The sequence below is a fragment of the Toxoplasma gondii genome, chromosome V (genome assembly GCF_000006565.2).
Source record: "Toxoplasma gondii ME49 chromosome V, whole genome shotgun sequence".
Classification (NCBI taxonomy): Eukaryota; Apicomplexa; class Conoidasida; order Eucoccidiorida; family Sarcocystidae; genus Toxoplasma; species Toxoplasma gondii.
Genome location: NC_031472.1, coordinates 822,338 through 843,219, shown reverse-complemented (window position 1 = coordinate 843,219; position 20,882 = coordinate 822,338). Strand labels below are relative to the sequence as shown.

The 20,882-nt window shown below is 57.5% G+C and overlaps 4 protein-coding genes across 4 annotated transcripts; 2 read left to right on the top strand and 2 right to left on the bottom strand.

Annotated features, from left to right (window-relative positions):
- Positions 1 to 2: 2 nt before the first annotated feature.
- Positions 3 to 1,038, top strand: TGME49_213069 (hypothetical protein; the record flags this gene model as incomplete). Its single annotated transcript, XM_018779593.1, has 1 exon — positions 3 to 1,038. The coding sequence occupies one exon, from the start codon at positions 3 to 5 to the stop codon at positions 333 to 335; it is 333 nt and encodes a 110-aa protein (XP_018637877.1). The 3' UTR covers positions 336 to 1,038.
- A 1,025-nt stretch (positions 1,039 to 2,063) lies between these two features.
- On the top strand, positions 2,064 to 4,056 carry TGME49_213067 (hypothetical protein; the record flags this gene model as incomplete). Its single annotated transcript, XM_002371015.2, has 1 exon — positions 2,064 to 4,056. One exon carries the CDS (start codon positions 2,064 to 2,066, stop codon positions 3,420 to 3,422), a length of 1,359 nt encoding a protein of 452 aa, XP_002371056.2. The 3' UTR covers positions 3,423 to 4,056.
- A 41-nt stretch (positions 4,057 to 4,097) lies between these two features.
- Positions 4,098 to 5,416, bottom strand: TGME49_213065 (hypothetical protein; the record flags this gene model as incomplete). The annotated part of the gene is made up of 2 exons (XM_018779592.1): positions 4,600 to 5,416; positions 4,098 to 4,327 (listed from the first exon to the last, which is right to left on the bottom strand). The coding sequence occupies exons 1-2, from the start codon at positions 4,640 to 4,642 to the stop codon at positions 4,098 to 4,100; spliced, it is 273 nt and encodes a 90-aa protein (XP_018637876.1). The 5' UTR covers positions 4,643 to 5,416.
- TGME49_213060 (WD domain, G-beta repeat-containing protein) lies at positions 5,099 to 20,852 on the bottom strand. The gene is made up of 9 exons (XM_018779591.1): positions 18,894 to 20,852; positions 17,843 to 18,187; positions 17,234 to 17,469; positions 16,159 to 16,761; positions 8,865 to 15,665; positions 8,186 to 8,497; positions 7,482 to 7,902; positions 6,412 to 6,783; positions 5,099 to 5,835 (listed from the first exon to the last, which is right to left on the bottom strand). Exons 1-9 carry the CDS (start codon positions 18,996 to 18,998, stop codon positions 5,770 to 5,772), a joined length of 9,261 nt encoding a protein of 3,086 aa, XP_018637875.1. The 5' UTR covers positions 18,999 to 20,852; the 3' UTR covers positions 5,099 to 5,769.
- Between the last annotated feature and the right edge of the window lie 30 nt (positions 20,853 to 20,882).

Here is a 20,882-nt window from a genome sequence, read left to right as displayed (position 1 = left end):
GAATGCCTGAGACGTCGTGTTGGTCGTTACTGCAGAATCCAGGTCAGCCCTCTCCATTTCTCGTCGTCACGTTTTTCGACGAACTGGGGACCGAGAAGAATCTCAGTTTGGTCCAGGCTGACATTCTCAGGGGTGAGTGTCTCTCGAAGGCAGAGGGCGGCCACTTGCTGAGTCTTCTGCTGCTCTTCTACTCGGACCCGAATCTGTCGAGATGGGTGTTGGAGTTCAATCTGAAGCCTCGCGAGTTCTCCTTTGACGTTTTCCAGGAAGAACAACGTCGGTGGTTTAACTTCCCGCTGCAAACGCCTCCCCGTCTCCAGCTCTCCGGGGAGTGAGGCAGTGTTTTCATTGCATTTGGGGGGTCACAGGGGGTGGTCTTCGCAGGAAGCTTCCCCTGTCTCGTGGGAGAAGCCGATCAGCCTAAACACCCACACAGTCACCTCTCCACTGACAGCTTTTCGCATCTTGAAGCGCGCCTAAGTGTGTCTTTGAACTGCTAACTCGACCGAAGTTTACTTTCCCTCCTACAAACACTTTGTGTCCACGCCCCAAAAAGGTGACACAAACTCGGTTTCCACCTCTTAACCGACCGCACGGGAACGGGAGGTTCTGTCAGAAATCTTCTCGTCTGTAGCGTTCCCCAGCTTTGCGCTAGAGGCACTCCATTCGGCACGCATTCGAGCGGTCTGAACAGAGAGCGGTCAGAACAGAGAGCGGTCAGATCGGGGGTTGAGACAAAACGGAGAATGAATGCCACCTGCGTTGGTCACTGTAGAATCGCACTTTAGCATTTACACCGCACACTCGAGTTGGGTTCTCTCGACTTTTCTTCCAGTCTGGCTGCTACAATGATTAGGGCGGGCGCTTTTCGCTGATTGCTCCACCGTTCAGTTGCGGTACTGGCCAGGCGCTCAGCGGCAGCCCGTGTTGAAAGCAGCATGTGTGCTGTTCCTTCGACGATCGGCGTTTGAAAAACGCGTGCCATCAAACCGAAGCCGCCAAAGAAGAGACCTCACCGTAGTCGAACTCGAAGTGTCTACTCCGCAAAAAGAGGGAGTTTACAGATACCATGGAATCGCGTTTTAGCTGTCCAGCCAGCCCCGTAGTCACTACGTCTGCTCCGTGGTCGTCCGGCGAGACGCACTGCGATCGAGAACTCCGCGTTGCTCGAGCGGGCGACACACAATCTGGATGCGACGAGTATGGAGTTTTCGGATGTCTGTCGCTCTGTACTTTCGTTATTTCGGTGCAGAAATTGCCTTTCTGGCGCTTGCTCTTTCGAGATGTCAACGCACACTCTGACCGTTCCCCGTAGTCTCCTGTGGGTTGGTCTGGTCTGTCTTGCGGTCTGTACTCCGCGGTGCACCCTCTTAGGCTGTAGCCCCGACGACCCCGTCTGGTCAATTCCGTTGGCGTGTCACGAGGTCGTTTCCATTTTGAACTGCCTGCATAGTCCACGATAGTCCCCGCCGCCAGTGACAACGGACGTTTTGCGGCCGCGGCCTCAGGAAAAGGCGAGCCGAAGCAAATGTGGGGCGGACAGTCACTGGCCAGGGTAACGGCGGCCAAACTGAGAGAGTCTTGACCTTCCGATGTCAGCTCCAGTGGGTTGCGCTGGGAGGGGTTCGCAGCACTGAACTTCCGGTCAGTGTCGACAGGAGGCGTGAAGGTTGTAAGTACTCTCCACTTCGTCCCTCTGATACGTCCTACGACAGGGTCAGACTGAGTTTCTGGGGTGCTACAGTGTTGTTCCGAGACACCCAGATCGTCTCGCCTAGGTGAACTGACCACGTTTCACAACTACAGTCTGTGACAGCTTGTTTGATTTCCATGAACAGAGTTTTGCCGTGTTCAGTGCCGTGTAACGGATGTGCTCTGAAGGAAAGTAGCTCGAGTTTTCCAGCCGCTCAGGTGCCCGGTTTGCTTTGTCGCCGTGTTTTTCCGTGGTGGTGTGCCGCCAGAGTGTGCGCGTGTCGTCTGCCTCAAGCGCAGGCGCGCCACTGGTTAGATGACGAGCGGGGCTTTTGTAGCGTGTGTCGAGTTCCAGATTTGGACACAGCAGCATGCATTCGATAGTGTATGTGGTGGTCTCCGTTCTGGCTGTTCTGGGCCGCGTAGACGGGCAGCCCCTGGGGTCCCGGAAGGCGAAGCCGGGTGCCGGAAGCGCGCCGGGACCTTCCGTGCTGCCTTCCAGCTTGCCACACATCATCATGCAGAGTCCAACGAAGAACCCACGTAAACAACGAAAACACTCCATGGCTTCCGGAGACGCTGGCGCAAAAACAGCAACAGTAGCAGAGGAAGCCGCAAAGGCGGTCGGCGTCAGAGGGGACACTCCTGGGGACCAGGCCTCGGCACGAGGTCCAGATGAGAAGGAAAAGCGCGAGACTGCGGCACGGACGAAGCAAAACAAAAGCACAGCAACTGCGAACAAACCAGGGGAAACCAAGGACCCCTCCACTCCATTAGCCGGGGCAGAGGGCAGGAAGCCTGAATTCTCGAACGGACAAGAAAATGTGGTTGACGAAAGCGACACACGAGGGTGGCGCGATGGTTCACGCTCGCTGATTGGCACGGAGAATCCTGGGAAGGCGAAAACCAGGCGCCTGACTCGGCCGGCGTGCAGGCGACTGCGGTATGCTATTGGTCTCGCTATAGGGACTGTTCTTGCCTTGTTGTCATTCTACGGTTATCGGCGCTATCGTGATGCTGAGATACGTGCGGAGAGAAACAGGAATGCTTCAGCGTATTTCTATCTTACTGGGCGAAGGAATGCCGCTGTCAGTCTGGCTCAGCAGCTCCGACATGAGATGGACAGGGTTTCAGAAGCAATCAGGTTCCACGAACACGAACAGGAAAGATATGAAAGGGCAAGATTCGACGAGGACGCGAAGGCAGCGATGGAGACGACGGCAGCCTTGGAGGATGTACTTGAGTATTTTACTGAAAAACGGAAGGAAGTGGAAACACTTTCCGTCCGGTTAGCTGCCGCAGCAGATATGGTGGGTGCAGATATCACCAGGCAAGACATGAGGAGACTCACGCCGGAGCAACAGCTTCAGATTGTGCGGCAAGGACGTTTCGATGAAGCTCGATCACTGTTGGAATCGACCTCACGTGAAGCTAACCTTCTGAGAGAACTATATGTGCCTGGTATAGTGGAAGCGGAAGAGGAGGTGGAGAGAGCAGAACCTGGCTCCGAGGAGCTATTCAGACGACGGCGAGACCTCAGAGAAAAGAAGGAAACCCGGCTTGGCAGTGCAGTCGATCACCACTTGGCTCGTGTAGTCCGAGAGATACCATTCAGCGTCGGCATTCCTGAAGAACAGGCTGCTCAGCTACGTGCACCTCCCGGTATAGAGCCGGTACCCGAGCATGTTCTGGTAGCCATGCAGGCAATTGAAAGGGCACAGCGTACGTAGGAACAGAGGCGAAACACAGCCGCTCTCGCGTGCATTCCTAAAGCTCTTCGGCAGCGTTTGGGACCCATGGGAAGAGTTTCACAGAGGAATTGTCATTTTTCTTCGATGCCACTCGCAGGTGGTCTACACGTGGTTTTCGTTGCTAACAGCCACGCGTCACATGCGGGGAACGAATAGGAGTTGTATGAACGGAAACTGGGGAACGACATGCCACGAAACAGATTTGAGCTGCTATGGTCGTGGGCATTTGGAAGTATTTTTATCTCCGGCAGCAGCTGCAGATCTCCTGACAGGCAGGCCACAAGCGTTGTGTACCCGTGGCCGCCTAATGTGGTACAAAGTCAACACGTGTCTGCCGGCACATTTCTCGCAATTGAACAGCGACATCTGCAGAGCAGTTGCGTTGTGATGCGTTCAACCGCCGCACTCAGAAAAAAAAGATCGAGCATTTCCAAGTGGTGTGTCAAGTGGTGTGTGCGTTATGTTCCCACCGTAGTGGGAGTTGTGCCTCGTGGACGGGATTCAGCCGAGTCATTCGAAGGCAAAAAATCTCGCCATTGTGTGCACGGTGGATGCGCTGTGCGACATGAACCCAACTGGCAACATGAACAGGTGGAAAGTGATGAGTGAGTTCATAGGCATACCCTGTGGACAGCAGCGAGCGTGAGTGGCTCTCTAGTATGGACGCAACCGTCGAGCACATGGAAGCCACTGTCTGGCACCGATGTTCGCAATAGCCAGAATCCGCCGAGGAAGTACAGCGGCGCGTGAACGAAGGAACCAACGCGCATGGCGAAGGAAAAACCGTTGCGTCTGTCCTCCCAGAAAGGAGAAGGGAACGGAAATAGATGTCGAAACAGACCGGACCGAGCGTACACGAGAAAGCCTCCACGGGAGAACGCCACCTGAACGAACAGAGAATCAACTCGAACGCGACGACCGTTGAGACGCTCCCAACAGCAGCACTCTGGACCACACAGGTGTACTACTAAGGGCAACCGAGATAGCTTTTGTGCAAGCTTGAATTTTTGAGTGTGACACAGCGACAGCTGCCACGCGACCCAATAAATAGGAGGCGCAAGGCGACCTTGTGATTCTTTCGTACATTGACTGTCTACGGAAAAAGAGGACGCAGCCTGGACGGCCACCAAACGGACGCGGAGGGCATTTCTCGTACCCGCGTCTACGTCAGAAAAACTCGCCGTTTGTTTGGTGCACATAATGCCCGCTGCACAGCTATGTGCATGAACCTCACTGCGAACCCGCGGCGGTCCCGGTCGACCACGGCTGGTTTAACTGCACACCGAAAATGCGGTGTTTCGCCCGAAGAAATGAGGATTGAAGATGGCAGTCGAACAATTACGCCAACGTGTGAGCAGTTTCTTTTTGGCACAGTTGTGCCTTGCGGTGAATCGCATCAAAAAAACGCAACGAACTCGCCTCACCGAAGGTCCCGTAGGCAGGCGAACATCGATTCACCGTACAGAAATGCACCAGAGGTACGTCACTTGCGTACCCGCACGCCCACGGCTCTCTGCTTCTCCGATGCCCACGCTTTCCATTTTCTACCTCCTCTCCTTGAGGTGAAAAACAAAATATATATATATATATATATATATATATATATATATATTTGTATAAAAAAACATGTAGACATCAAAGTAAATATTTACGAGTGAGTGACGATAAGGACGGCAGATCTATGTCGGAGAAACGGTTGGGTGTTTCCCTTTTCTCCTGCAGAAATTTAGAGTCCACGCACATGCCCTTTTGCGGATCGTGTCCTGTGTCAGGATCGGTGTGCGACGGTCGTTCGGAAATGACACCTGCAGGCGCCCAGAGACGCGCATCTTAAGTTCACTTCGGCCTATCTGGCAGCGACAACATGTGGTATGAGTACACGAACTGCGATACATCTATACTGGACAGCCGTGAACGGTATGCCTCTACGGAATGGAATGTGCATCTGTACCACTGGGGTCTGTGCACTAAAACAAGGACAAGCGAATGGACACGCAGACTGTGGACGCCCGAGCTGAAGTGCTCCGTACGCCGTGGTGACCTCTTTTCTCGACGGAAACCCAAGCCCTGCGTTGACTCCTTGCCCCCCCCCCCCCAAGGCTTGCCTCATCCTCTTTCCCGCTCTGCTCAGAGGTCACGTCTCGCGTCTCCCGTTGAGCCACCCGTTCCCTCTTCAGTCGATCCGTCGAGTCACCTGCCTTTTCCCCATTTCTGCCCACAGGCGCAAGCGGACCTCCCCACAGCGGTTCTGTCTCGCACGGCGGCTGTCCCCCGAGACCCAAGACGGCAAAAACACAGAGGCGACAGCGAAGACAGAGAGAACGAATCAACACAAGATTCTCCTCTGCAATTGAGCTAACAGATCCAGCGTGCGCTCCAACACCTTGACACCCTGAGAACAAAACAGCCAAAACAATCCGGCGTTCGAGGAATCGGAGTCCGCCGGGGCCGCGAACGTCATATCAAGCAACGAGACTCTCCCCCGGAAGTCGATGAGTGGCTGCGTCTCTTCATCGAGACAACGCAAGCTCTCTTTGCACGCAACTCGTAGGCAAACAGATCGTCACACGCAGGTCTCCTGAGCGAACGACCTCCTCACCTGTAATATACACCTCGGAAACCAGTGCACCAATACCACTCAGAGTGCTCTCTCTTTCTATCCGCACCGAAATCTGCACACACTCATGGATGTCTGCATATGCACGGATGCAGGTATCGCTGGACACTTGACACGGCTTTGATAGAGACTTCCACCGTCATGCATATATACATATATATATATATATAAGTATATATATGACTGCAGCTATTGTAGTCCTCCTCTTGGAAGATATCCATGTTTATTCATATATATATATGTATATAATTTGCTACGCAGATGATAAGTCTCTGCTCACGTTCCATGTATGCATATGTGTATTTCACTGTGTCTGCAAACCGGCTGCGTTTAACCTTTGTTTTCTCTTACGCGGTACAGATTGATGACGCGAATGCGTTCGTTGGGCAGATGAGCATTGTCGCTGGCTTGGCCGAGGGGAATCTGAATGGCGACGACGTCGTCGAAGCTTCCATCTTCCTCGGTCTGTCCTTCTGTGTCCTGTCCTTCGTTTCCCTGGAGACTCCCCGCCGAGAGGTCCGGCTTCTCGCTCGCGCGTCGCTGCTTCTCGAGCCCCGCGAAAGAAGAAGAAGAAAAAGAAGGAGAACGGAGACAAGAACGGGGAGGACACGAAGCAGAAGATCCTCTCGAAAGGGCAATGTGTCGAATCAAAAGATCCGTCAAGAGTTTGATCACCGGCATCGATCCTCCTTCGAGAATGTGGAGAGGTTCCACGCCCCAGATCTGTACTCAAAGGACAGGCACAGAACAACTCAGAAAAGAGAGACACGCACCTGAGCGCCACACTTACAAAGAAGTACAAAGAAGTCTACATACATCTAATATTATCACACAAGTAAAGAAAAATATATATGCATATATATATGAGCATACATAAATGTCTGCGTTTCGGTACGATATTCACTTATATGTATATACAATATATATATATATATATATATTTGTATACGTAGAAGGGTCGTTGCAGTTGCTCGGGAAGCACCGTGGGAAGGAGACCACGGAAAAGAACATCGGGTGAAAGCTAGGTGAGGAGCAAATCTGAGGTTCAGCAAAGAACGCAGAGAAAGCAAGGAGGGCGACACTGCGAAGCGGGATCAAGCGGAAGGAAACGACCTTTGGAGACAGGACTGCCACGACGGCGAATGCGCTCGGCAACTACCGAGAGAAGAGAAATCTGGACGAAGAACGCGCGGGAAGAGCGTTTCACAGAACATCAAACGAAAACACAGAGATAAAAGAGACGCGCTTTCTCTTAAGGCGCAACCGACACACCCAACGGCGATCCTCAGGCGCCCCTGGAAAGAGTTGTCTGTCTTGGATGCGAGTCACCAGAAGACCTCTCGCATCGCCCCTGCCAAATGTCCAACTCTCGCGTGACATGTTGGTCGAGACGAAACATCAAGTTGTTCTTCTCGACTTACTTCTTGAACAGCCTGTTGAGCCGCCGAGAAGAGCGCCTTCGCGCTCTCGCTTTGCTTGTTCGTCTTCCAGCCTTGGCCGTGGCCGACCAAATGGACGAACACCTGGTGCTCCGACTGCATGTCTCGGACGAGTGCCTCGACGTAGCGTTTCAGGGCAAGGAAGACGGTGACCGGGTTTTGCGAAGGGACCAGGCGAATGCAAATGTCGCAAAAGGCCGCGGCGGGAATGATGCGGAAGTTTCCGCCTCCAGAAATGGCCAGACTGTCGCGAGAGGCATGGGCGTGGTCGCAGCGCGCGTGCTCAGGGGTGTCTGTACACCCCGGGAGAGCAGGGACCGAAGAGAAAACCGCCGCTGCGCTGTCGACCAGACACTGCGCCGAAGACGATATGTTCACGACCGACAGACACGGCTCTAGCCACCTAGCAAAAGCAACAGATATCCGGGGGCGTCCTTGAGTGAACGAAAGAGACACAGGGCCTGCGGCAGCAAGGAGGAATCGGGGAGTGAAGACGGCAGACACACACGACAGGAAGGCTCCCAGAGAGGAGATGCGCGGATCACGAGACAGACACAGAATCACGCATGGAGAGACACAAACGCACACAGAGAAACACAGAAAACCAAGAGGCACGAAGAAGAGAAGAGCTCTGATGACGAGGCTGTCTCTTCTGTTTACAGTCGAAAAATGGCCTTTCTCCTCACCTCTTTCGGAGAAGGGTGGGTCCATCGCGGCTTCTGAGGCCTGCGCGTTTGACAGACGCGCCGTACGTTGCTGCGTCGAGAGGAATTTGCGTGAGTGACGATACTTCTTCGTCAGAAAGTGGAAGAATGTCGTCGTAGAACTGTGGCACACGCACTCGCCCCGACTTCACCTCTGTGAGACTGGAGACGACATGCAGCAACTCCTGGAGAGGCTCCGCGACCGCCCCTCCATGCACCCCAGAGTGGTGCCCGGTACGCTCTTCGCCTCCCTTCACCACGATCCGAGCGTCGACCACGCCCCGCATCCCGTACCTGGGCAAGAGACAGTTGCACACATGGAAACTCATCCGTGGAAATGAAAAGACGCAGAAGCGGTCACCTGCAATGTCTCGTGTAACGCGTCCTTCCTTCAGGCGTGCAACGACCTAACTCTCTATATCCGTACTCACACCTATACATACACATATACATGTATGTATATCATTTGCAAAAACGCATACACATAGAGAGAGACACTCACACACAGCTACTTCGACTAACGCATACATACATATATATATATATATATATATATATGCGTTACCAAAGCACCCTTATGTCTTTATATCTACGATAGAATGTATGTGTGTACAGCAGGATGCGGGACTTGTACGGTTTGTCGTAGACCTTTGTTTCTTACACGAGGCAGGGGTGGACGTCGTCGATCCAGTAGCTGTTGGTGCAGATGACGAAGAATTTGTTTCCGACAATCCAGGTGAGATGCTTTTTGAGGGCGTCCTCGAAGCCGCCACTCCCGCTTTCTTCTCGGCCTTCGGAGATCCAGACGAAGTTGAAAGGCAGGCCCTTTTGCGTCCGTCTAGTCCTCTCTCGCGAGGCGGTTCCAGTTCCTTCCCTCCTCTCTCTCTCTGCTTTAAGCTCGAGGTGTCTCCGTCTCCGGTGGTGGCGAACGAAGGCCCGCACCGCGAAGAGCGTGCAGAGAATAGGGCCTTTGTTGTCGCTCACGCCTCGGCCGTAAACGTAGCCGTCCTCACCCCACACGCTCCACGGATTGCTTCTCCAGAAGCAGACACTCTGAGCGTCTCTCTCCCTCTCGCTCGCCTCGCTCGTGGTCCCCGAGGCGCCTCTCGACTCGCGTCCGGCCCCGCCACTGTTTCCGTTCGGTTGCAGGCCGTGTCTCTCCGGACCCTGTCGGTGGGTCCCCTCGCGCGGCGATGCCCCACACAGCACCCGGAAGTCAGGCTCTTCGCCGCTCGACTCCGCCCCCACAACGTCGTAGTGCGAGTAGAAGACGACCGTGGGCTTCCCTGCGTCGCGCCCCAAACGCGCAAGCACAATCGGCAAGCCCGCTGTCTCTCCCGCAGCCGACTGCGGTCCGCAACGCAAGAAACAGGAGCCTGTCTCTCTGCGAGGCCCAACGCCGCCCCCACAGACACCAGGGGCACCGTCTCCGGCGTCCCCAGCCGCGCGCTCCGACGCAGAGCAGCGAGTGCACGCAGAAGCAGAAGAAGAGAAAGAAGAGAAAGAAGAGGAAGCAGAAGGGGAAGTGGGGAGGAGCTGGACCTCGGCGCCTAGGAGTCGTTCGAAGCAGGAGGCGAGGAAGGAGGCGGCTTGCCAGCCTGGAATCACACAGGCGGGTGAGCCTGAGACGGAGCGCAGGGCGACGAAGCGTCGCAGAAGATTCATGAAGCAGGACGAAGACGACACCAAGGCTCTGTCGACGACAGGGGATCCGAAAGCCACAGAGGCGTCCGGGAAATCCTGGAGGTACCGGAAACTGAAACGCGGAGTTGGAGACACGGCCGCAACCCGTGGGCCTCGCGAAGCGACGGCAAGGCTGGCCACGGTGGGAGGATGTTGTGTCTCTGTCTCTTCTTTAGCCTGACTGAGCTCTGGAGACCCCGCCCGCTGCGGTCTCTCGCGCCGCGACTTCTGGGCTCCAGCTTGCGCCTCGGCGTCGCCCGCAGGCTGCGACGTCTCCGTGAGGGCTGCGAGGACGGCGAAGTGTCTCCCCCGGTCTTTTAGCGAGGGGACTTGCCACACGCGCAGAAGGCCGTTGCCCGTCGCGGCCCACAGCTGTACCGTATCGGTGCCGTCTCCCTCTAGAAGCATGTTCGCCTCTTCGTCGTCGTCAGAGCTCTGCCCGCTGCTGCTCTCTACACTCGATTCCCCACTGCTGCCGTCCTCGGTCCTCGCCGCGAAATGCGTCTCTTTCCGCTGATGACCTTCCCCGGCTTCGGTGGCCTCAAGCGTTCCGAGGGATTCGCGGTTTCGACTCCGGCTCGAGGCCGTCTGTGGGGCGCGCCCTTCAGCTGCGGCTGCCTCGTCCTTCTCTCCACGCGGGTCGTCGCCGCTGCGCTGGGGGTTTACACCCGACAGAACCATTCCGGGACTCCGGCGTCGGCGCGCGCCGCACTGCTCCGCCGCGGCTGTTCGCCCCACCAGCAGCAGCGCCGTGACTGCGACGCCCTGGCCACCCCCGCGGGCCAGGCGAGCGGCCGATGCCGGGCGCAGGTCGTCGGCTGCGGCGCCGTCTGCCTCGCCGGCTGCTCCAACAGCCTGCGAAAACATGGGAGGCAGGAAGGGGGGCCGCGTCTCTCCGACACAGGCCGTACTGAGGGCGTAGACGACCTCGAGGGTCTCCACGCACCAGACGAAAATCTCGCCGTTCGCAGCTCCACTCACGAGGAGCCCGTGGGCGCTGCTTGACGTGAGCGAAATGACCTCCGCGCTGTGTTGAAGGAGCGCATGCACGCAGACCATGTCGTCGACTCGCCAGACGCGAATCGTTTTGTCTCGGCTGCCGGAAAACAGCAGGCCTTCGCTCTCCCCGTCCGCCTCGCGGCGGCTACCGGAGCGACTGCGGTCCGGCTCCGCACAACCGGGAGACGCGTCGCCTCGCCCGGCACCTGTCCCCTCGCTCAACGACGGAGACACGGTCTCCGAGCGCCTCCCTGCCCTCGCTTCGGTCTCCGCGTAAAGGCTCGCGTACGCCCCACCGCAGCTCGGGTGCTCGACAGGAGAGGCCTTGAAGCCGCAGCGCCCCCGCAGGCGCGCCCAGCGTCCCTGCCTCGGCGGCGCCGAGTTGTGTCCCAACTGCAATTCTTCCGCGTAGAACGAGAGACAGAGGACCCCACCGCGGTGCCCGCGCAGCTCGCCCCGCACTGCTCCCGTCCGTGGATTCCAGACAACTACGCGACCGTCGCCGCCGCCCGAACAGAGGTAGGGTCCGCAGGGCACCACACACTCCACGAAGCCGACATGGCCCGGCGGGTCAGCTGCCCCTGGGAGAGTTCGCAGGGTCGGGGACGCCGGCGAAGGCCCCCGCATGCAGGCGATCCTTGCGAGGCCACTGCCCGCTGCGCACGACGACACGAGTCGCAACTCTGTCCCCGGTGTTTGTGTCAACTCGCTCGTTCCAGTTTCGACCTCCACCCTTCGACAGCCTTGCAGCAAGGGCGAGGACGGCCCGGAGTCCTGTGGCGAGGTGCAGGGGTCTCGCGCAGTTCCTCCTTCGGGACTTGGACAGCTGTCTCCGATTCCGTCTCCGCTCGGGAAGACGCCCTGGACCTCAGGCTCCCCAGGCGACCCCCAAACGCCAGAGCCTCCCCTCGAAGTGACAGATATCGGGGAAGGCGGCGAGGACAAATACGCGGTCGACGGAGACCCTTTTCCACGTTCTGAACTGCCGGGGAGAGGGGACAAGCTGCTCCCGCGGTAGAGACACAGGTGATCGAGCATCTCTTTCTCTTCGCCTGCGCCTCTCTCAGTCCGATCCCGAAGGCCCGGAGAAGGCACACACGCCGAGGCCGGTTCGGGCGCGAAGGGCAGGAAGCGGCACTCGAGTTGCAGGTCGCGGGTGCTGAGCAGAGAGCAGCCCAGGGCGTGGAGAGGAGACAGCGAGACGTTCGAGGCTTCCGGCTCGCCAGCAGCCTTCGCATCCTCTTCCGCCGACCTCTCGGAGCAGTACGCAGGTTTCGAAAGGGCGAAGAGCGAGCAGGCCCGCTGCGGAGACAGCGTCTCGCTGAGCGTCCGCGCCAGCAGCAGACCATGAGCGGTCTCCCCGGCCAGCGACGGACCCGCGGAGCCCTGGAGCACCATGGCCTCGGAGAAGCAGTGGCTGCGCGGGGGTGTCGCCTCGTCCTGAGTCGTCCGGCGCAGGTCCTGGCCCCCACGAGACCCCACACCGTTCGCGTCCTCCGGCTCGTCCCTGTGAGCCTCCTGGATTCCGGTGTTCTCCTGGGGGTTCGTGGAGGTCGCGGGAGACCTGCTCTCCTGTCGCCCCCGAGCGGCGCACTCGTCGAAGGAGCGCGTCTCCGCGAAGGACTCGAGGAGCGAGAGGTTCCGGTATCGCCTGAGGGAGCGTCGAAGTTCCTCTTGGAGGGAGGCGTTGATGAGGGGGAAGACGTCGAAGGTTTCTGGCGCTTTGCAGGCAAACACACCTCCGGAGAAGCAGCAAGGGTGCCCGGGATGTCGCGCCCCGCGCTTCGGCTTCTTCCGCGGGTACACAGTGCGGTCCTGCGTGTCCACGAGGACTGCCTCTCTGAGCAGCGCTGCAGCGAGTGCAAAGATTTTCTTGCCTTCTTCTTCGTGGCGGAGTCGAATGCAATGCAGGTCCATCTCGTCGCGGCTCTCCGCGTGCGGCGCGGCGCGCCCCACCTCCGACGATGACCGCGAGGAGGCGGCGGAGGAGGTGCCGGACCCTGAGGACGACGAGCCGCAGAGGAGGCGGTCGAGAACCATCAGAAAGGCGTCGACGTACGCCATGTACCGCAACAACGAGGGGATCGAAATGACGCCAACTTTCGTGGACTGGAAACCTAAAAACAGCAGGGCAGGCGCCGAGAAGGCCGAGACGAAGAGCGGCGAGACGTCCAGACCCGAGGGCATGCGCGCGGAGGCCGTCGGGGCGCCCTTCGAAGGCACTGCGACGAAGGGTGACGAAAACGACTGAGATCGCGCAGTCTCTGTCCACCGATGTGCATCGTCCGGGCCGCCCCGCAACGCCCGAGTCGGCCTCCGGCCCCACAAGTCGCAGCACCGCGAACAGTGGTAGTACGTGTACACGCAGCCTGCGCCTGAGTCGAGCGCATGCAAACCACGTCTCTCTCGCAAGAGGCGTTGGACCGCATGTCGCGACGCGCCGCCGCTGGCCTCTTCACCGCCCGTACGAGGCCGCCGTCGCCGACAGCGCGGCCTTCCTTCCCGCGAGCCGAGTCCTTCGTCGACTTCCAGGAGCTCGTTCGACTGCGCGAAGGCAGGGTACCCGGACACGGAGAGAACGTCTCCCTGGTGGGGTCTGAGGCGAATCCGGAGAGCTAACAAGTCGTTCGCGTCCAGCTCGGTCTCTGCGTCTTCGATATGGTTCGTGTTGTCTCGCCGCAACTCCCGCCCCTTCTGTTCTTCGCCCATCGCGGGTGTCCAGACAGGCGCGGCGACGGCTGCGGCAGCCGCAGCGGCGGCAGAGGAGAGGAGAAGGGAGGAGATGTCCCAGAGGGCGACCGACGTATCACTGCTTCCACTGACGAGATAAATCTTTGGAAGGAGTCGCCGGCAACACACACACACATACCCTGAATCGCTCGAGGGCCCCGCTGTCGCCTCTGCCTTCTCTGGCAGCCGTTGCGTCTCCGTCGCCCCCTCCTCTCTCTCTGGACGTTCTCCACTGCAACTCCTCCGCATGCCCTCTCTCTGGTGTTTGGCGGACGCGCCATCGTCCTGAGGCTGCCGCCGCCGCCCGCTCGTGCACTTTCTCGACGCATTTGTCGGCCCTACAACAGCAGTCACGGCGAAGGCGCTCAAGCTGAGGACGCCGCCCGTGTGGGCTTGGAAGCACCTGCGGCGCGACAGACACGCAGAGGGAGTTTCGACGACGGTGATGCTGCCGTCCTGTCGACCCGCAATCAGGAGTCTGCAAGTGAGGTAAAGACCTCTGGACTGCTGGGTGTGTCTCGCCTGCGTGAGCCTCGAGGCGGAGCTCTGCGTGCGCTCCACCGACGTCGCGGCGCGCGGCGCGGCTCCGGGCTCGAGGCAGGTCGCGTCCTCACTCGCGAGCGGCGAGAAGGACTCCCCACACGCGCAGCTGCAAGTGTCAAGGTGGAAGCGGACGGTCACCGCCGTCATGCTCAGAATGGCGCTGCGGCTGACACGGAGAGTATGGACGAGGGGGAAGTAGGCCGCAGAGCGAAACGCGCCGGGTGCGTACAGCGAGACCAGGGGCGAGGGGCACGAGAGGAAGGGCGGCAGCGAGACGCTTTGAGACAACGGCGAGAACGCGCGATGACCGTGGAGATTTTCTTCTTCTGAACTCAGTACTCGAAAACTGGAGGCAGCTGCGGAGAGGGGCGCCCCAGCGTACCACGCAGGCGAAGATGCAAAAAATGCCGGGAGGTCCTCCTCCGCCGAAACACAGTCCACACGCGCAACTGGCACGATCCCGGAACAACCGCACTGCAGTGCAGTCGACCCTACAGTATCGGCAGAAGACGACGAAGATGAAGACGACGCAGAAGGTGAAGAGGAAGAAGTTGAACAAAAAGGTGGAGACGATTGAGGACAGACAGGCAAACAGTCGTCTGGGAAGGAGTCTGAACTTTCACACGGGCGCGGCGAGGCGTCGAGTGCGAGGGCGCCGACACCAGAGCTTGGACGCCTTTGCGTGCGTTTCGAATCCGAACGACTCGCGGCTGAGACCCCAAAGCGGCCAAACCGGTCGCCCTGCGACGCCCCCATTTCCCGGTCTCCTTCTCGAGCTGCGAACGCCTCAGCGAGAGGCTTCGTCGAAGTCTTCTCGCGGTCCACGCCATTGACGCAGGCCGCTTGCAGACCCCCAGCCTGCCTCGAAGCTGAGGCGCACACCACTGGCCATGCATGCGGTGGCTGTTCAGGCACTGGAGAGAAGGCGAGGCCGTCCTCGACAGGCGGCGGTGGCGTCTGGACGGGACTGGGGAGGGAGGACACAACGCTGGCTCGTGCGTCTGTGTGTTCGGTCGCGAACAAAGAAGAAGCGTTAGACTTCGCCGATTTCTCGAGCCCTTGGGGATGGGAGAGCATGCAAGCGGGCACCGGGCGCGGGGCCTCGACCCTACAGAGCGGCTTCACCCCACACGGAAATAGAGGGACAGGTGAGTCCCCGACGGACTCTGGCTCTTCCTGCTTCAGGAAACAGGTCTCGAGGTGCGTCTCATACTGCGATGAAGCTGGGAACGGACAGACACGCATGCAGGCGCCGCTCGCGTTCACAGGGACCAGAGGGCCGCAGGGCGAGTTGCATGCGACATGCGCGAAGGGAGACGGTGTCCAGGGGGACACTGACGGAGACGACGCGAAGAAAAAATACGGGGGCATCGACAGCGACACCGTGATGGGGTGCAGCATCAAATCGATCGCCGGCGTGATGAGAACTAGGTGATTTCGAGGCACCGCCATCCAGTCGTCGGGATTCGCAGTCAACGGCTCGCTCGTCACGATGCAGATGTCGGTTCTGCAAACACGCGAGGAAGAGGCGAGTTTCAGACGTCAGACCCGAGTGCCCAGACTTTCTGGCGCAAAACGAAGAAATAAACGCATGCAACCGCCTCCGTAACGCGCGACCAAGAGTCCGAGCGAGCCCCACACCTCACGCCGTGAGACACAACGCCCTCCCGACAGAAGAACAGCCGTGGTCAAGCGACAGTGCCAATCGAGAAGGACGTCATATTAAAAGAACATGCATACATGTATGTAGGGTTGTGCCACCGGAAGCGCGTCTAAATGAAAAGATGCTGATTAAAAGGAAGCAACGCGAGACAGCGAGGTGTCGAGGGGAGGCGCATGACGACAGAGAAAAAACCTAAAGTGGAGCAAGAAGCTAGGAAAAAGACATTTCCAGGTGCGAAGCCGTGCATGCACCTGAAAAGCTCGCTTTGTCTTCCCGAGGGTCCACACAGCACAACGCCGTCGCCGCCTTTCCAGGCGGCCCACCAAACTGCGCATACCTTTTGTCGGAGTGTGTCATGACGAAGCTCTCGGGGTCTTCTCCCTGCTGCTGCCAGCAGGTTCCCGTGGCGAAGTAGAGACTCGCGGCTTGGCAACCATCTTCCTCGAACTCTCCAGTCTGTTCTTGTTCTCCGCAGGCGTCTGTCGCCTCGAGCATCGCCTTATACCACTGCGAGTAGACCGCCGGGAGCTTTTCGTCTTTGGGCTTCGCGGACCCAGGACCGCGCGCGCCGCCGGCCGGCAGGTGTCTCCTTCGAGTCTCGGCTTCGCCCTGTTTGGAGCCCACAGCTTCAGGACCGCGGCAAGAACGCTCGCACGGACTCTCGCAGCCGCGCGTGACGAATTTCGTCGCGACGACGCATGCGCCGTCCGTGACGACGACGTTCAAGAGCGTGATGGAGGTGCACTTGTACTTTTCAAGAAGACAGCATGTCACATTGATCATCTGCTCGACAGCGTTGCGCATCGTCGCAGGCGTCGAAGGCTCTAGAGGCGAGTGGGGCAGCAGCGAGAGAAAGAGCGCGAACAAACACACGCTGTCGATGCTGCTGTTCGTGATCGCATAAGTGAAAAAGGGGTCCGGAAGCAGCGACAACAGCGGCCTGAGCAGACGCAGAACATCAGATGCCCTAGACATTAAAGGACTCAGCTTCCCACGAAGAACGCTCTGGAAGTCATGCCTCTGACGAGAGAATCCAGACGCGCGACAGGAACGGGAGGTGCTGTGTTCTGACGAAGCCTCTTGACACCTCACAGAAAAGAAAGGAGAGAAACGTAAAAAGTGGAAGGCCACAAGGTGTAGGGTGAGACGAGATGGAGGGGAAGAACAAGGTAGAGAAAGGAAAGAACCGAAGTCCCCGTCCACTTACAGCGCGCGGGGCTGGTGCGTTGTGCATAGGAAGACGAATCAGACGCCGTTCAGAGAAGTTACTCAACACAAGAAACTAAATCCTCACCAATTTTCTGCAGACATGACCTGCCAAACAGAGGCCTCTAGCTACGAGGACGAGGAGGAGAGAAAAAGCAAAGGGAGAGATGGAACCAGAACACGGACGAGAAAGCACGGTGGCTTGCCTTCGAATTTTCTCGAAATCCCCGATGCCGCCATTGTGCATGAAGAGAAATCTCCCACAGCGGAAAGGGTGGCAACAGAGCTCGGTGCTGACACTGCTGCTGCATGTCGCCCACGCAGGCAAACCTCCGCTCTCGGCCTCGCCTGCAGAGATCGCCTTCGCCGCCGCGCTCGCGCAGCTGCCAGTCAAATTGGTGCTCGCAGCTCTCACATGAGCGAAGATGAGGCGACTGGCAATCTGTCAAAGTCGCACGCAAGCAGCGAAAGGAGACAATGCGACAGCGAGACAGAAGGGATATGAACCAGAGACACGAGTGTACTCAACGACAGATCGAACGTTCCCTTTCGCCTGCGAGGCAACCAAACGCTGCGAGAAGGCAGAGAGTCACACGGCGGCGGAAGGGGTGTACGACATCGCTGCCTCTATGTCGCTGAAACCGGCGAGAAGACAGGAAAGAGAAATCATTAAGCGCTTCAGGAAAAGAGGACTGTGATGCAGGTGAGGTCGGGGCAAGAAAGCGAAGAACCAGTGACACCAAGAAGCCGCGTCGTCGAAAAGAAGAAAGAACACAGAAGGTGCGATCGGCAGTTATGCTGCATTCGGAACTCACCTTCTCAGCGAGAATGAAGAGATTCCGGTCTGCCCACGCAGGCTTGAGAGAAGTGAAGACACAGGGCTCTGCGTCTCCGACAGCTGCGGAGGTGAGTGGCTGAGTTCGGCGTCGCTCTCCAGGGTCGTTCCTGTCAGTGATGGCGGGAGTTGCTCTGTCTCCGTTCGCCGAAATGCTTGTCTCCCGCATGCAGTCGTAGGCGTGAGAGTCGAAGGAGTCCTCCTCGTAGCACGCTGCCGTGTGGGCAAGACAAGAAGGCGACGAGTACCACCCTACTCCGAAGCCGTCTCCATTGAGAGACGCCTGCTGATACGCTTGACGGATAGTTCGGTGGGGAAGCCGTTCCTGAGGAGTAAACCGAGTGTCACATAAGATGCGCAGATGGACAAAGAAGATCGTAATCCTCGTACGGTTTGTGCCTGCTGGAAGTTCTCGTAGCAGCAGCAACGCGCTATTTATTGCGACCGTGTTCCTTCGCTGACTGGCGGTTGAGCGCTATCGAATGCACAAGATGCTTCTGGAGCACTGTATCTGGACGCTAAGGCCCCACCTGTTTTAGTTCTTGTTTTCCAGGACATCTTTTTTTTTGCGAACGACAGGGAAGGGAGAAACAGAGAGAGACGAGAGGAAAGCGAGACAGAGAAAGGTAGAGAAGCAAGGCGGCGGACGGGGAAGCCGGAAAGGCTTCGAAGAGTCCACATATGTGATAGGGGGGAGTGGAGACGAGAAGCAGAAAAGGAGAAGAGGTAAAGTGGAGATGGAGACACGAATCTGGAGACGGGAAGGAAGAATAGGGAGATGAGGAGAAAAACATCAGCGTATGCAAGGGCAAGGAGGCAGACGAGAGACAGCATAGGAATGGAAAGACAGACTGAAAGAGAAGGGAAGGGGAGGATGACAGTTTTTGAGACGAACCGGCGGGGCGGAAGACACCGAAAGAACGCGAGAGGAGATCCAGGAAGGCAAGCGACAGCGCAGCCAGAAAAGAAATCAGACGAGAGCAGAGAGAGTATGCAGAGGGAGAAAAGACGAAAAATGGGGGTTCAGTTACCTTGCAGTTGAAGGACTGGTGGATAATGCCCATCCGAGGGCGCGTCAAAATATCCGCCAGAAGCAGCGGCTGGCCGCTCGTGATGACGCATGTCAGTCGGCACATCGTTGGACAAAAGGACGAAGCGCTTGTGTTTCTGGATGTTCGCTGCTGTAGACGTTGTCCACCTACAGGGACGAAGCTGCGTTCATCGTTTCCCTGTCCATGGTGTCGGAGTGCGGCCTTCCACGCGGCGAGCCCCTGCTAGGCTGACTTTTTTTCGGCCCCGCGCCCCCACCACGAAACTCCTCTCGGTTTCTCCTGTCAATCGAGAGGTTGGCCTCCTTCCTGTTCGCTTCCTCTTCACCGGTACGAAAGTTCGAGACAGAGGCGTAGATGGGAAGAGTTAGAGTCGGCGGGGAGTCAAACAACGGCCGAAAGGCAACGGGCGTCGGCGCGGCGTTTGTACGCCGCAGTCCTGGGCTGCTGGAAGGCGAAAGAGTGTCGAACACACACGCGTGATGGTTCTGTGTCAAGAAAGCTTCAAGAACAAGGATTCTGGCGTCCTGAAAAACTCTTCGACACGGAGATCGCTGCGCTTGCATGCGTCGCGCGTGAAAAAGTCGGCGGGGTCGCCAGCTGCTGCGAACTCGGCTCAAACAAACCGTCCCTCCTAAGCTCCTCTCACGGAAAAGAGAGAGTGACACTGAAAAGATGCAAAGAAGCAAAACGGATAGATGCGGTTGACGCGAAAAGAAGACGGAATTAAAAACGGACGGAAACGCCTTTTCGTAGCAGGAAAACGATGTACGCGGGAGCCCCTGGACCAAAGAACACTCGGCTGGACCCCTCCACGGGGAGAAACTGTCCCGAAAAGCGAGAGTGGAAGCGACCGACCAACTCACCCGAGAAATGCTGAAACGACAAGAAGACGAGAAACGAAGAGAAAGCGACAAACTCGCAGGACCGACACGCGGCAAACGCGTGAGAAAAGTCACGTCAGTATATCGACGTCTTGGTTCTTCCAGGAGGCTCGCTGGGGTAACCCGGGTCACGGGTTCGAGATTCCTCATTAGTTTCTTCCAGCTCCTGTTTTGGAAAAGCGGCACTAGCTTTACACCTGCAAGTTCCTTTGCAGTCTGCGTGGCTGCAGAGCGCAGGCGTGTGTTCCGTTAATGGTGGTTTGCCGACGGCTGCGAGACAATTGTGTCCTTCAATGGCCACGCGTGTTGCGATGTTCAACGACAGATCAGAATTCTGTGTTTCATGCAAAGAAGGGAAGAATGCAACAGGTGAAAGGAACAGCATGAGGACAAAAACCGTCCCCGTTGTGGGGATTTAGCTGCTCAGTTGAGAGTCCGGAACACTTGTACGAGCAGGCCCGTAAGTGAACTTGTTGACGAACAGTGAGGGAGGAGTGTGTTGGGGTTCCGGGCAAACTTCGACAGGAGCCAAGAAAAAGGAAAGAAGTCGTGCATTCGCTCTGTGAAGGATGAAGAAATCTCTCCCCAAAGTGCCGCAGTCGGGAAGCACGCATTGGAAAAAGTGAACAGGTTCTGAGTGGAAAGGACCACAAAAAGAGTTTAGGATCGAGCACGGCTGCAACGCAGGCAGCTGCCGCACTCATCTTGACGCTTGCTCCAATGGGAGCACGGCAGGCATCTCGGCGCTTTCAAATTTCAAGATATGCATGTTCAATGAGCAACTAAGTGCTTTCAGTTTCGTACTGCCGTCTGTTCAGACAGTCAATAACGGAATCGACTGTGCCTTTTCTGAATATGGTGGTGGAGCTCGCTGAATGAGATGGTGTAGAAGGCTTGATAGAGGGATGAACTGTGCAAATTGTGCTGAGATGTGCTTAACTGGACATCGAAACCCTGTTTTTCAAGCGGAACTTTTAAACGGTGGCATTTTATTTTCGGGGGGGATGGAGCGTCGACGTCGGAATACTCACCGAAGCTGTTGCCGTCGTACACAGGCAACACAGGCAACTGTGTTTTTGCATCTTCC